The sequence below is a fragment of the Mustela nigripes genome, chromosome 1, assembly GCF_022355385.1.
Source record: "Mustela nigripes isolate SB6536 chromosome 1, MUSNIG.SB6536, whole genome shotgun sequence".
NCBI lineage: Eukaryota > Metazoa > Chordata > Mammalia > Carnivora > Mustelidae > Mustela > Mustela nigripes.
In genome coordinates, this window is record NC_081557.1 from 50,112,530 (window position 1) to 50,129,028 (window position 16,499).

General features: G+C 43.2%; 1 protein-coding gene across 7 annotated transcripts in view; it reads right to left on the reverse strand.

Annotated features, from left to right (window-relative positions):
• Positions 1–16,499, reverse strand: part of P4HA3 (prolyl 4-hydroxylase subunit alpha 3) — a 40,862-nt gene that overhangs the window by 9,189 nt on the left and 15,174 nt on the right. For 5 of the 7 annotated variants that reach the window (XM_059410628.1, XM_059410579.1, XM_059410589.1 and 2 more), the window contains 5 exons: positions 11,961–12,012; positions 9,691–9,854; positions 9,274–9,450; positions 4,619–4,683; positions 2,919–3,078 (listed from right to left, as the gene is read on the reverse strand). In XM_059410628.1, the coding sequence (XP_059266611.1) occupies positions 2,919–3,078; positions 4,619–4,683; positions 9,274–9,450; positions 9,691–9,854; positions 11,961–12,012 (618 nt within the window). Of the gene's footprint in view, positions 1–2,907; positions 3,079–4,618; positions 4,684–9,273; positions 9,451–9,690; positions 9,855–11,960; positions 12,013–16,499 lie in introns of all 7 variants that reach the window. The other 2 variants (XM_059410609.1, XM_059410598.1) reach the window with 1 other exon arrangement.

A 16,499-nucleotide genomic window follows, 5' to 3' on the forward strand; every position in this document is an offset into this window, starting at 1 on the left:
TTAGGAAAAAAAAGAATTGTTTGTCAGTTGTGAAATACTATATAAGGTTAACTTCATGTTCAGTGAAATAAAGGAATTAGTAGATACAGTATTGCAGATAATTATTCTATAAGAACATTAAGTTGTAATACTAGAGTTCCCAATTATTTGCTAGAGACACACTCTTCTGTCATAGAACAGTTTAACTGAGATATAATTTACATATAAAATTCACCCACTGTAAGAGTATTTTTTAGCGAGCTTTAGTAAATTTCAATGGTTGTGCAGCCTTCCCACAATCCAATTTTAGAACACTTGCCTCAGCTTAAAAAGTTCCCCCATGTCAGTTTGTAGTCAGTCTTCATCCTACCCTCAACCCCACGCAATCACTGATGTCCTTTCTGTGTCTTGCCTTTTCTAGAAATTTCATATAAACAGAATCATAAAATATGTAGTCTTTTTTTGTTTGGCTTCTTTCCCTTAGCATAAAGTTTTTATGGTTCATCTGTATCATTGGATGTATCAACAGTAGTTTATTCCTTTTTATTGCTAAGTAGTATTCCATTCTGTAGATATAGAAAAATTTGTTTATCCATCTGTTGATGAGCACTTGGATTGTTTATAATTCTTAACTATTACCAATAAATCTGTTATAAACATTCTTGTACAAGTGTTTGTGTGGACATATATTTCCTTTTCTTTCTCTCTCTTTTTTTTTTTATAAAGAGTTTATTTACTTATTTGACAGACAAAGATCACAAGTAGACAGAAAGGCAGGCAGAGAGTGAGAGGGAAGCAGGCTACCCACTGAGCAGAGAGCCCAATGCAGAGAGCTCGATCCCAGGACCCTGAGATCATGACCTGAGCCAAGGGCAGAGGCTTAACCCACTGAGCCACCCAGGTGCCCCTATTTCCTTTTCCCTTGGGTAAAATACTTAGGAGTGGAATGACTGCATTATATGTAGGTGTATGTTAACTTTTTAAGAAACTGCCAAACTGGGGCACCTGGGTGGCTCAGTTGCTTACACATCTACCTTCAGCTCAGATCATGATCCCAGGTCCTGAGATGGAGCCCTGTTTTGTCAGGCTCCCTGCTCAGCAGGGAGTCTGCTTCTCCCTCTCCTTCTGGCCCTCCATCCTGCTCATGGTCTCTATCTCTCAAATAAATAAAATCTTAAAAAAAAAAAAACCTGTCAAACTATTTTTCAGAGTACCTGTACCATCTCAGATTCCCATCAGCAATGTATGATGTATGATGTATGATGTATCAGCAATGTATGAAAGTTCAAGTTCCTCCACATCTCCACCAACACTTGATATGATCTTTATTTTAGCCACTGTAATATAAATGTGGTTTCTATCTCATTGTGGTTTTAATTTCTATTTCCCTAATGAGCATGGAGCTCACCTGCTGAGCATGGAGCCTGACAAAGCAGAGCTCCATCCCAGGACCCTGAGATCATAACCTGAGCCAAAGGCAGACACTTAACCTGCTGAGCCACCCAGGCATCCCTGAATTGTCTTATTATTAAATTATAAGTTCTTTATATATTTTGGATACAAGTCCCTTATCAGATACAGGATTTGTAAATGTTTTCTTCTAGTTAGTGGCTTCTTTTTTCATTTCTTAATGGTGTTTTTGAAAGGCAACTAATTTTAGGGACACCTGGGTGACTCAGTTGGTTAGTGGCTGCCTTCTTCTCAGGTCATGATCCCAGGGTTCTGGGATCAAGTCCTGCATCAGACTCCTTGTTTAGCTTCTCCCTCTGCCTGCTGCTCCCCATGCTTGTGTGCGCTCGCTCGCTCGCTCTCTGAAAAATAAATAAAATCTTTTTTTAAAAAAGATTTTATTTATTTATTTGACACAGAGAAAGAGATAGTGAGAGAGGGAACACAAGCAGGGGGAGTAGGAGAGGGAGAAGCAGGCTTCCCACCGAGCAGGGAGTCCAATATAGGGCTCAATCCCAGGACCTTGGGACCATGACCTAGGTCGAAGGCAGATGCTTAACGACTGAGGCACCCAGGCGCCCCAAATAAATAAAATCTTTTTAAAAAGAAAAGAAAAGAATTTTAATTTTGATGAGGTCCAAGTTAGCACTTTTTGTTTTTCTTTTGTGGATCATGCTTTGTTAACTTTTGCATATGGTATGAGGTAAAGGTCTAAGGTTGTTATTGTTATTTTGCAAGTAGGTATCCAATTGTCCCAGCACCATTTGTTGAAAAGGTTATCTTTTCCTCACTGAATTTCCTCAGCACCTTTGTCAAAAATCAATCAACCATAAATGTGTGAGTTTATTTCTGGACTTTGTGTTTTATTTCTGGACCTATGTATCTATCCTTATAGCAATACCACATGGCCCTGATTACTGTAGATCTATATTACATTTTGAAATCAAGTAGTGTGTGTCCTCCAACTTTGTTGTTTTTCAAAATTTTGGCTGTCCTGGGTCCTCTGCATTTCCATATACATTTTAGGATCAGCTTATTAATTTCTATAAAAATAAGACTCCAGTAATTTTGATAAAGTTTGGGTTGAATCTACAGATCAATTTTGGGGAGATCTTTAAATCCTCAAAAATTATTTGCTAAGCACACATTAGCAATGATGAGCAGTTGAGATGATGAGAAAAAGAAAGTGACTGGAAGAAGGACAAGCTTCACTGGGAAGTCCCTGGGTGAAGTGAGACAGAAGACTCCATGACAGGCCACATTCTTCTTCGCACTAGCAAATTTTAGAAAGGGGGGCTGGTGACCCAAAAGGAAATGAGTCAGCAGCAATCAACTTGAAACCAAGGTTTTCAGACCTTCCTGGAACAAGAGCCTTTGTTCTAAGATTTCACTTGCTATTCCCTGAGAGCATTATAAGGGCTCTGCCTTAGAGATATAAATAATACCCTGGCTCCCGACCACAGGAGATTGATCACTGACCCCATAGTTACCGTAGCATGGTCAAAGTGAGGTTCATAGTGACCACCAATTCCATAATTCACCACCTGGAGATACTCTGCATAGGGAGGCTGGACATCAAGTCCCGTGAGGGCACCAATGCGATGGTCAAGGTTCACCAGCAGGGGGTCAACGGTGTCCTTCAGCCAGGCACTAAAACACACCATGGGTTGTAGCATCAATGATTTGATGCCAGAAAGGACTATGTCTGTGAATGAATGAGTTGTATCAACTGCCGGAAAGAAGGATGGAAGGAAGGAAGAAAGGAAGGCAGGCAGGCTGAAGAAAGAGCATAAGCACAGACATGGAGGTATAACAATATTCAGTCTGTACAAGTGTGGGAGCATTTTGTCTATGAAAGAAGTAAAAGGAGACAAGGCTGGAAAAGTACGTTCAGGACATAATGTAAAAAGCTGAGGATGCCGTGGTCATAAAACTGGTCTTTGTGGGTGGTAGATAGTAAGTGAAGGTTCATGGGCAGGAAAGTGATTTGGTGACAAGTTCACTGGTGACCTCTGAAGACCAGTTCCAGTGAAGTTGTGAAGACAGAACCAAAATTCAAAGGGATACAGAGAGATGACAGGGAAAAAAGAGGAGGCAGTGGGGGTCTAGGGTTCTTCACCTGAAAAGTAAAGAAAATAATACCACCTACTCCGTTAAAAGCAATGAATCTAGGGGCGCATGGGTGGCTCAGTGGGTTAAAGCCTCTGCCTTCGGCTCAGGTCATGATCCCAGGGTCCTGGGATCGAGCCCCACATCAGGCTCTCTGCTGAGTGAAGAGCCTGCTTCCCCTCCTCTCTCTCTGCCTGTCTCTCTGCTTAATTGTGATCTGTCTGTCAAATGAATAAATAAATAATCTTTAAAAAATAAAAAAGAAAGAAAAGAAAAGAAAAAGAACGAATCTAAGCAGAAGGTCAGATTTTCTCTGGACCTTCCTATATCTCCTAGTATACAAGGTCACTAAATGTACCAGACCAAAGAAGTTTAAGGTTAAGCCAAATGATTCTGAATCAAAGCTTTCATTATTCACTTCACCTCCCAGAAAACAAAACTATCCACTCATCCTCAGGTCTGGCCTCTCCCCAAGGATGCTGTTGTCACTGTCTCCCATGGCTCTGATGGGGACTCATCCTCTTACTGATCATAAGTCCTGTCTTTACAATACAAATCAAGGACTGTAGGGGGGTGGGAGCAGGAGCTGAGCGGAGAGAATAAAGCTGGGCTCTCACAGCTGAATCTGCCTCTAGAAACCATCAGGTCCAGAGATTCCAGCCTCCCTTCTTGCCTGAATGTTGGCAAGTCATGCTTTGAATATGAGTCAGGAGGCGGGAATGGAACCTTATAAAGTCAAATTCCAAATGGGAATAGAACTGAATTCTCTGGAAAAGCAATCCTGGTGAGGAGTACATCTACACACCTAATTCTGGATGCCAGCATAGAAGCTTTGTCAAGTCTTTCCCTAAGGGCCTCCTTATTAAGTCCGCAGACCCTATAACAACCTGTGAAATAGCCTTGGGTGAAGGGAGTGGAAATTTCTTCCTCTCAACGAGAATGTGCAGACATAAACATGAACTATGGGTTCTCTAGCAGCATCTCTGAATGGCTGTTGCTGACCTTCAGTCAGCTGTGCCACAGGCCCAAGGGCAGGCAGCAAGTATGACCAGAGTCCCTGTCAAGGAAGGAGCCCTCTTACCTTTTGCTGATGCGGTACTCCACTGGCAACTGCTTTTCCCCTGACGCCACCACAGATCTCTGTAGCTGAAACAGAGGCCATAAGAGAAAGTATAAGTTATGATGTGAAGGGAAGGGCTCCATTATTTCCACAGACATGCCCCTCTCTTCAAAGTAAATCTAACAATTGCCAGTTCCTCCCTAATTTAAAATGTTTTGCACATGCTACTAATTTAGTGATAGCTATTGATCTCAAAAACAAAAGCTAGTAAGTGACCAAAAAATCTGACTTGAAAATAACCTTGCTTGCTGAACTAAAATAAAGTGGTATTTGAATCCCTTCTGCATCTGAGACTGAGTTCTGTCAGAACAGGGACTGCTTCTCACTCATCTTTGTATCCTAGTGGCACAGGGCCTGGCCTAGAGTAAGCACTTAGTGTTTGTCATGTTAACTGAACACCTCCAATGAGGAAAAACTCTCCACCCTCAGGTGTAGCCCACTCCCCTGAACAATTCCGACAAAACCCTTCCTTACAAAGAATCAAAATCTGTTTTGCTGCAACCTCCCTGATTATGTGGGGGAAAAAATCCCGAACAGGTTCAATGTAACCAATATCGCTAAATGTTTCAATTTTATTCTGAATGTCTAGATATGAATTTTAAATTCTTTTTAAATGCAGTGGCTCCTAACTGCAAAGGTGCTGTACCAGATACAGAAAGAGAAAGATTTACATAAGGATGTGTCTGCTTCTGCATCTGTCATCAAAATGTCAGCTCCAAGAGAGCAAGTCTTTTATCAGTGCTATGTCCCTAGAAGCCTAGCAGGGGGTAGGAGCTCAATATTGGTGAATGGAGCAAATGAATGAATGATTGAACCAGAGTCCTGTGCTTAATGACCCAGCCCTGGAGCTTCACATGCTGTCAGAGCAGAGCATGAGGCAACGAACTGCACAAGACACACACCCTTTCCCTTCTTGGAAGCATCTATCCATATTACTATTCCTGCTGCTAAACCAGGTAGACAAATTTGGAAAAGTCTCTTTGTTTCCTTGAACCTGTTTCCCCAGCTATAAAATGCAGCATGTGAACACCACCTTCTCAGGAGTTCCTTTCAGCCTATCCTCCTATACTATCAGGATGCAGGGAATCATTAGGCGACTGATAATGCCTCTGTCTAGTCCTTCACTCAGCATCCTCCCCTGAACCCCTCGCAGAGGAGAGAGGAGAGGTTCTTAGAGGAATTGCTACCTTACCTTCTGCTAGGGTAACATCAGTGGTTTAAAGAAAAATCTTAGGGAATCTCCATTCCATCCTTGTCCCCATTAAGACTTAACTCCTTTAAAATGAAACAAGATGGAATTGGGAGGGAGACAAACCATAAGTGACTCTTAATCTCACAAAACAAACTGAGGGTTGCTGGGGGGAGGGGGGTTAGGAGAAGGGGGGTGGGGTTATGGACATTGGGGAGGGTATGTGCTTTGGTGAGTGCTGTGAAGTGTGTAAACCTGGCAATTCACAGACCTGTACCCCTGGGGATAAAAATATATGTATATAAAAAATAAAAAATTAAAAAAAATAAGTTCAAATAATCAAAATAAAAAAATAAAGACTTAACTCCTTTAACCCTTATTTATTGTACACCAGCAAGTCATTCACTTCCAGGGACAAATATCTACTGGTTGTTCTCTGTGCTGAGTACCATGCTGGGCACTGGAAACACAACATATGGAGCAGACATAAGTCATGTAATAGAGCCATAATGGACAAGTCCAGGCCACTAAGAGAATATTAAGAAGGAACATCTCGTCCCTTATGAGGGACAGGAAGGTTTCCCAGGATACCCTAAAGACAAATGGAATCAAACAGGTGAAAAGAGGCCAAGGGGAGAGTTATTTAGGCAGAGAGAAGAGTGTGCACAGAGGTTGAGGGAAGTATGCCCCGTTCATTGAGATCCAAGTTGTTCAATGTGTCTGGGGCATCAAGTGCACAAGTGTGGAGGGGCCAACAGCAGCAGGTCAAGAAGCTTTATAACATTCAAGGATTTAAAGCAAGGGCTTGATGTTGTCAGATGCAACCTTTTAAACAGTACTCTGGCTGCAATGGGCGTAATACAGGGTGAGGCATTTCAAGGACGGCCTATGATCCCTCCTAGATTATAATCTAGTTGAGGAGACAGGATGCTAACTCTTGAAATAGCTAGTGATACAAGACAACACAAAAATGGTAGAATAAATAAAAAAATTAAATACCAGACAACTTGTGACAAAAGCTTTGAGTTCAAAAAAGAGAGAGGTTATCATATGTGGCCCCAAGAAGCGCTCTGAAAAAACATGTTCCTACTGAAAGAACCCACGAAAGTGGAGAGTGACAGGGCTAGTGGGCAAAGACAGGCATGAGGCTTCCCTTGAGTCTTTAAGAATGGGTGGGATGTGGATAGAGGGAGAAGTGACAAGAGAGCAGTGTTTGGGATGGGAAGCAGATGGAATAAATTCAAGCCTCAGGAGAGGAGGCTTCAGTGGCTTGGGTTGAATTTAGTTTCCATGCGGCAACCCCACCCTTGGAGCCGAGGCTTATTCCCGGCAAAGCCCAAGACCAGACAGAGATCAACGTCTCCACATCAGCTTCTGGGCAGAGGGAGAGTGACAAAGTCTTTGCCTGCCAAATAGACGACCTGGCCCCGATGGACTGCGGGGTGGGCTGCCTGTCCTGCTACCAAGACAACAGAGTTGTTCTAAGGAAAAAAGTAGCTGCTGGCCAAATACTACCACTGGCTCACTGAGATGCCAAAGCTGTTGAAGATATTTTGTTCCAATTGACCAGTGGAACTTAATGCTCTCAAAAATTGCACAAGGATTCCAGACCTCATTGGAGGGGCTCCTGGATGAGATGACTATTGCTACTCTTGTCCCTCCAATCCATGTCTGCTGTCAGAATCTTCCTTAAAACAAACAGGCCTGATCATGCCAATCTCCTGTTTTAACTGTCCAAGAGCTCCCTGCTGCCTCCGGGATAAAATCCAAGCTCCCCAGCACAGTATTTATGACACTTCCTGACTGTGTCTCCCCATTTATCCTCATCTCCGATCACCTCCCGCCCCAGCCCTTGCACGCTTGCGCCAGCAACCTGCACCCTGTTCTCTGAACACACCGCATGTGGGGTCTTTGCATGTATTGTTTCGTCTTCCTCCCATACCCTTTGCCACCCTGTTACTCTGATGAATTTCACATCCACCGGGAAGCCTTCTCTGTTTTTCCCTCCTTCCCATCTGCTCTTTACCCATCTGCCTTTCCCTCACAGGAAGGCTCACTTTTTGTTGCCACCATAGCACGCATGGCTCCCTGCACACATCTCTGCTAGGGCGCCTAGCACCGCGGACTGTAAATATCTGTTTTCCCCCATTATGCTGTGAGCTCCTACAGGAAAAGGGCCAGTAGTATATCTCTGCAAATGTCCCGCACTTGGTACAGTGTCTGGCACACAGCAGGCTCAGTTCTGTTGACAAGTGACCAAACGACCACTTGGATAAACAGGGCACCCTCAAGGGCATGATGACATAAGGAATTCTGAAACAGCCATCTAAAGAGGCAGCATGCTTATACTGATAAGGTCGGTGTGTTATTTTTCTAAATATCTGCCATCCTTCCTGGGCAAGGATTAAATGTCCTCTTCCCCTTGGCATCAAGGTTGGCACCGCAGCTCGAGGAGCCTTTCCTGTAGGAGCATTAGACACACTCTCCCTGTTGACTGCAGTGGTGGTCCCAAGCTTTGTCTCAACCAATGAGATAGGGCAGAGGCAGAAGCTTTAGGAGACAGCTGGTAGTTTGCCATCTCTCTCTTTGTCTCTTGTCAGACTGGAGATGTCCCAAATACAGGCGGCTCTGTCAGGCTGGGTCTCCAAGTGAAGACTGTTCTGCCTGCCCCCCCCTCCAACTGCAGCCAGCCCAAGACAGACACATAGTGTAAGTAAGCAGCAAAACTTTGGTGTTGTTGTGTCTGAGATGTGGGGGCTATTTGTTACTGACCATAACTTAGCCTAAGGCGATACGAGAAGGCAGAATAACAGAGCAGCCATCAATGTACTAAGTTCCAGGTTTGGCTCCAGCTACCTGCCTGACCTTCATCAGGTCCCTTTCCCTCTCTGGGCCTCAGTTTCCTCTTTAACAAAATAATCTAGCTAAACTAGATAATCTTTCCTCTCTGAAATTCTGTAAATTTGCACTAGGATATCACTCCTTGTCCACCACTTCCCCCATTAAAAAAAAAAATTTTTTTTCTACCCATTATGTGGAATGATTGACTTGGGGAGGAGGGGTCCTTTTGATCTTTTTTAGGTTATATTTACATATAATGATATGCACAGATCTCAAGTGTACCATTTGCTGAATTTTCACAAATGTACACAGCTATGTACTCCACATCCCTAACAAGATATTGAGAGCACATTTTCAACATCCCAGAAAATGCCTTTGTCCCCTTCCCCAGCCAATCCCCTCCCTCCAAAAGCAATGACTTCTGTGATTTTTTTTCACCATTGATTTGTTTTATGGAATGGCTGGCATTTTGAATTCCTGGACTGGTAAAGTGTATAGTTGTTCAGGCTGACTGCTTTCACATTCCTGAACTCCAGGCATGTGATGACACAAAGCAAAGTTCTAGGCAGGCTTTGGGGATACTCACCCACGGTTCTGCAAGCCCTCTAATCTTCTGAGCCTCCATGTCACTGACGAAGTCATGGTAGAGAACAACGTAGGGCTCCAAGTGGATGACCTCCTTCCGGATGGGCTGGAGCAGCAGGTAGGGGCTTGAATTTGTCTCATAGGAGCAGTAAAGGCTAGGGATCTGGTAGTGAATAGGCTGGAAGGAAAAACTAGAGTCAGTATAAGAGATGAAGGGTTTAGGAGAAGAAGCCAATGTAGGGAACTATGGCATAAGAAAACTGGTATGTGGGAGATTGAGAATGTGGTCCCTCTGATGCTGTCCAAATGAGCTTTACATTTCTAATCCATCAGCCTTCTCCCCTCACATCATTCCAATGCTACCTTCTCTTTCTCTGGGTAAGCTATTCCCCCTTTCTCTTTTGCTGAGGAATCCTACCTGGGATCCCAGGGTCTGACATAACCCCTCGTAGGTGTCTCTGGTCTGCAGGTGGGGAACATTGGGCCTCTGGATGACAGCCTCAGCTACCACCTGGTTGGGGCTCTCTGCCAAAAGTTTTTCATATTTCAACACATTCCTGGCCATCCTCTTATTATCTGGGCCTGGAAGAAATCAGAGCAGGGAATAATACAGATTAACAAACAATGGTCTCAGAGAGTGCTGCCAAGGTTTCCTATAGCTTCCCAGTCACATGCAACCAGCCACTGGCCACCCTGAAAAGCTCCCGTGTCCGTGCACAGGAGGATATAAGGCCCTCAATCCCAGAAGATTACCTGTATTAAGAAAGATTGATATAGGTCCAGTAGATCTGAGGGTGCAAAGGACTTTGGGGAAGAAAGTGGTACTTAACACTGTTAGATCAAGGGATCATAAGGATGGCAGCTCTATTATAGTGTGATGGTAAGTTTTATGTATTAGGAAGAAGCTTAACTCATTCCTTCCTTCCTTCCTTTATTCATTTACCCATTCAATAAATTTTCAGTAAAAATCTACAAGGTACTGGGTACTGTGTTAGAGGCTAACCTCCCAGAGTTTGGAGCCTAATGGAGAAAAGCTACAGTAAATAACTACTCACAATGAAACCCGTAACTGCCATGAAAGAGAAGTCCAGAGAGCCAGAGCCTAAAGCAGAGAGACCCAACCTATTCTTCCCTACAGCAGTGAAAGCTAATCCATTTCCCAGTCTATGAGATCCTTCAAAATTCCCAACTGGCCTACATATAGAGCAGTGCAGTGTGAGACGGAGGGGTTCTAGGCTTTGGTTCTAGCCTGGGTTCCCCCTGGGGTCTTGTATCTTATCTGTGCCCACCTGTTGGTGCCCACTGTGACTATAAGAGGTCCATGGGCTGGCAGCTACCCATGGCCTGCTAGCCTCTGTGCCTGAGTTTTAGTGCCTCTCAGAAGGACAAACTGGATTGTTCTAATGATCCCAAAGCATTGTTCTCTGAGGAGTTCAGTGTGCCTCTAACCACCACCACCACACCCCTGGAAAAAGTTACCAACCTTTTTGTAACAAGAGGCAAAATGAAGTTAAGGAGAATAGAAGTAATGACCCCCAAACCCCAGTGAAAATACTACAAGGCCAGAAATGGAACTGGTAATTTTAATTTGCTTTGTCCTGTTCCACCTATAACTGCACATGGTTTGGGTTCTCTGGGACAGGCAGAAATTTTAATAGCCAAACATAAAGAAATAAAGAAGGGCTGGGTTGGGGCGCCTGGGTGGCTCAGTGGCTTAGAGCCTTTGCCTTCGGCTCAGGTCATGATCCCAGGGTCCTGGGATTGAGCCCTGTGTCTGGCTCTCTGCTCAGCGGTGAGCTGCTTCCTCCTCTGTCTCTGCCTGTCTCGCTGCCCACCTGTGATCTCTATCAAATAAATAAATAAAATCTTAAAAAAAAAGAAAGAAAGAAGGACTGGGTTATCATTTTGCCTGTAGTAATTGCCCACATGTCTCCAGACCATATGGCTACTTCCACATCCTACTGTTTGCCCAGTTTCCAGAATGGAATAATGTTACTAAATGGATTCATTAAAAAGCAATAAATACATACAACTGTGAAGTCCTATGTGAAACACTTTATAAATATTAAAATATCACAGTGACTATTTACTTACTTTAGTATCTCACTATCTTATTAAAGGAAAGCCTGGGAAACCAGCTTCCACCAAAATTTTACCTAAAAATACCCAAGCAGAGAACTAGGCTGGGAATTCTTGCTCCTGTTCTACTCTGGTGATGTGATGTGTGAGAAGGGTCAAAGCTGAACCCTGCACTAACAGAGCAGGGTGCTTGATGGCCAAGCGAGCTCTGGCTTAAAGGGAAGAACTGATATCTCTGTGGAAACAGCCAAAAAACAGCCAAAATAATCCTGCGGAATCAGTCCCCTTGCACACACAGCTCTCACTGACTTCGTGTGCGTCCAGTCCTGGCCTTGTTCCTGGAGCAGCACTAACGTACACCCAGCTGTAAGTGGAAGAGGAAAGGGACAGACTGTTACCTCCTTAGCATTTTCCCACAAACCAAAAAATTTCCCCCTGATATACTGATCAGTAAGATTCAATCCAAAATTAGAAATGTGGCTTGGATTATAATATTAGAGAAATAAAAACACATAGCTGTCTTTTCCTTGCAGGGATTAAGGGCCAGGAGCAGAAGGGATTTCCCAGTGAATCAGAGCCGTGGCTCATTGATCGTCTATCATTACGTACTGTAGAGAAGAAACTCTCGGGAAAGGCTGAGGGCACAGGAAACATTGCCAGCCTATAAAACAAAAAGAAAGGAAAGGAGGCATTAGCCACACTGAGGATATCTTCTTTGACCAAATCATTAAATGGATTTAAAAAAAAAAAACTGTAAAATACTCTTACCACCAGTAGACAATAAGACTCATTGAAATGAGCAGCAGACTAGGAATGTAGAGGTTCTCGGTTCTAATTCAGGATTTTCACCCCTAATGCAACTCAGGTCTCCTCAGTGTCGTCATTTTACAAATGACTCATTCCCACCCTTACCAGGAAAGGTAGAAACATAAATGAAAATAAACTTTCTTAAAGTGCCTCAAATCTTAAAGCATGCAAAACCACATAACTGGAAGGTGGTGTTATTTTGGTATATTTCATTATTAATTTAACATGAAACTATAAAAACCCTAGTAAAAATATAATTTGTTCTCCAGGCTCAGTCCTTCCTATAGTCTACAAAGGTAGCAGGAGGGAGCCAAAGGAAGAACTAAACCTGAAACATTCCCACTGCATAGTAATGACCTCTCCTTGCCACTGCCATTTGACCTTGAGCTACACATGTTCAGAAGTACACAGGGGCTTTCCAGACAAACTGGGAAAAGAACCCAGTGTAGGTGGGCTGCCATCCTGCCCTGGGCGCCAAGGAATGATGATGAACTGATAGAATCATATATCCTTCTGGTCATTTCATTGTTGCATGCTAAAAATTCATGTTTCAGGGTGCCTGTGTGGCTTAGTTGGTCAGATGTCTGCCTTGGCTCGGGTCATGATCCCAGGATTCTGGGATCAAGCCCTGCATCAGGCTCCCTGCTCAGCGGGGAGCCTGCTTCTCCCTCTCCCTCTGCTGCTCCCCCTGCTTGTGCTTGCTCTCTCAAATAAACAAAGCCTTTAAAAACATTCATGTTTAGTGATAAAAGCAACAATAAGCACACTATGAAACATAAGAGACAGGAAAAAGAAATGCTCTGTTGAAACCCAGGGGCTCCAAGCACTTTAGAAGAGGTATAGCGTTTACACATTCACATTTGTTATACATTTTCATATCCTGGTTGTTTTATTCTACATTGTCATCAGGGGGACTTTTTATATCATTTATATCATCTTCAGAGATGGCATTTTTTTAAAAAGATTTATTTATTTATTTATTTATTTGACAGACAGAGATCACAAGTAGGCAGAAAGGCAGGCAGAGAGAGAGGAGGAAGCAGGCTCCCTGCTGAGCAGAGAGCCCGATGCGGGGCTCGATCCCAGGACCCTGGGACCATGACCTGAGCCGAACGCAGAGGCTTTAACCCACTGAGCCACCCAGGAGCCCCGGAGATGGCATATTTTAACTGTGGAAAGAAACACACAACTTAGGGACACCTGGGTGACACGTTTGGTTAAGTGTCCAACTCTTGGTTTAGGCTCTGGCCGTGATCTTATTATGGTCATGAGATTGAACCCTTCGAGCGGTTGCACACTGAGTATGGAGTCTGCTTGAGATTCTCTCCATCTCTCTCTGACCCTCCCACTTATGCTCTCTTCCTCTCTCTCTTAAATATATACATGATTCTTAAAAACAACAGTAGGTAGCTTGGGTGGTTCAGTCATTGGGCATCTACCTTTGGCTCAGCTTATGATCCCAGGGTCCTGGATCAAGCCCTGCATAGGGCTCCCTGCTCAGTGGGAAGCCTGCTTCTCCCTTCCCCACTCTCCCTGCTTGTGTTCCCTCTCTCACTGTATCTCTATCAAATAAATTTTTAAAATCTAAAAAAAAAAAAAAAAACCCACAACATAAATTTACCATCTTAACCATCTCTAAGTGTACAGTTTGGTTATATTAACTACATTCACATTGTTGTGCAGTCAATCCCCAGAATTTCTCCATCTTGCAAATCTGAAACCCTGGACCCAACAAACAACTCTAAATTGCCCCCTTCCTTTAGTCCCCGGTAACCACCATTCTACTTTCTGTCTCTATAAATTTGGTTCCTCTAGATACTTCATATAAGTGCAATCATACAGTATTTGTCTTTTTGTGACTGGCTTATTTCATTTAGCATAATATCCTCAAAGTTCATCTATGTTGTAGCATGTGTCAGAATTTCCGTTTTTTTTTTTTTTTTTTAAGATTGTATTTATTTATTTATTTATTTGAGAGAGTGAGAGCATGCACAGAGGGAGAGGGGGAAGGAGAAACAGACTCCATGCTGAATACAGAGCCTGACACAGGGGTCAATCCCAGAACCGCAAGACTATGACCTGTGCCAAAGGCAGATGCTTAACTGACTGAGCCATCCAGGCAAGAATTTCCTTCTTTCCTAAGGCTGAATACTATTTTCTTGTATATAGAGACCACATTTTTAATAGCTGCATTTCATTCTACTTAAAAGCTATATCACAGATGACCTAGACATATAGATTGTTTGCAGTTATTTAATACCATTAGTTACTCTGTTCAATAGTTAACAGAGGGATACTTAAGTACTGTATTGGTAACATCAGATTATTAACTCAAGGTTATAGCTTTTCAAATTCTTTTGAGATGAAGAGAACTAAAATACAACTTTATATATTTTTATAACTCAAGGGCTCTTTCATGAGATAAAATTAGATTTTATCAAGAACAAAGCTACAGGGCGCCGGGGTGGCTCAGTGGGTTAAGCCGCTGCCTTCGGCTCAGGTCATGATCTCAGGGTCCTGGGATCGAGTCCCGCATCGGGCTCTCTGCTCAGCAGGGAGCCTGCTTCCCTCTCTCTCTCTGCCTGCCTCTCCATCTACTTGTGATCTCTCTCTGTCAAATAAATAAATAAATAAATAGAACAAAGCTACATTTGGGGCACCTGGGTGACTCAGTTAAGTGTTTGCCTTTGGCTCAAGTCATGATCCTAGGGTCCTGAGATCAAGCTCCACATCGGGCTCCCTGCTCAGTGGGGAGTTTGTTTCTCCTTTACCCTCTGCTCCTCTACCTGCTTGTGCTTTCTCTCTCTCTCTCAAATGAATGAAGAAAGTCTTTAAAAAAAAATGAAAAAAGTTATTTTTGAATGGAATGTGTACACTATATAATGTTACATGAACAAGGTGAATGTACGCTTGTAGTGATAATAGCTTACATTTGTTGAGTGCCCATGTCATGATCAGTGTTAAGGGCTTTACATGTATTAGCTCATTTATTCCTCATGACAACCCCTTTGAGGTGAGCATAGAAGGGGAGCAAAATAAGCCACCCCAAAATATGTCTCTTTGGCAAAAGGATTATTTTGAGCTAATTATTTTGAGAAATGGCAGACATAGGAGAAGCTCTGAAAACCAGAGAAGCTACCCTTTTGTGAGAGAAATTTGTATTTATAAAGGAGTCCTCCATTTGTGTCTCCCTCTGTGTACCTGGAAAAGAAGGATGACTCTGAATCACAAGAGAATCTTTTTTTTAAGGTATATTTATTTATTTGAGAGAGAGAGAGAGAGTGTGGGTGGGGGGCAGAGGGAAATGGAGAGAAGGCTCAAGCAGACTCCACACCCAGCATGGAGGCTGACACAGAGCTTGATCTCAGACCCTGAGATTACCACATGAGGTGAAACCAAGAATCAGCCACCTAACCAACTACATCACTCAGGCCCCTTGATTCACAAAAGAATCTTATCAATGGAGAAAGCTCACTTAAATCTGCATAACAACCTTACCCTTGTTGGCATTTCCTGGTAACCCCCCAAAATTGGCCTCCCCCCATACCTTTCTTTCTACTGTATTTAGCTGGAAATGGTATTTAAGGTGGAGGCTGAGGCCACTTCAAGGAGTTTCTCATTCTTCCACCCCACCTCCTGTGTATTTTTCCTCTTATTAATCTGTTTTTTTATTGCAAAGATGTCTCAGCCAAGCACTCAGAATATTAAAGAATTACTTCCTTCTCCTCCCACTTTCTAACAGCATCAATATTATCCACCTTTTAAAGATTTGAACCCAGGTCAGTCTGACTTCGGAGCCTGTGGTTTAATTACTACGCAACTATCTCTCGTTAAAAATTACTGAAATAGGGGCGCCTGGGTGGCTCAGTGGGTTAAGCCACTGCCTTCGGCTCAGGTCATGATCCCAGGGTCCTGGGATCGAGTCCCGCATTGGGATCTCTGCTCAGCGGGGAGCCTGCTTCCTCCTCTCTCTCTCTGCCTGCCTCTCTGCCTACTTGTGATCTCTCTCTGTCAGATAAATAAATAAATTCTTTTTAAAAAATTACTGAAATAATTTTTTACTAAAATATATCATGAAAAGTTATTATATAAGTGATGGGGGAGTAGGAGGCTGGCAGAGGACAAAGCAAAAGCTGGCACCTTCCACCCCCCTCTCCACCCGCTCCCCTCCGTAATATGTATAGCATTCCTCAGGCACCCTTGACTGCCATAAAACGATAAATAGTTAACTTGCAGAAATCACAATCCTGCAGAAAAGGAATCTCCCTTGCTCTACAGATGTCCTAGAGATCTACAAACAGGGAGGTTACCTTATCAATAGCACAAATTTTCAGAGGCAAA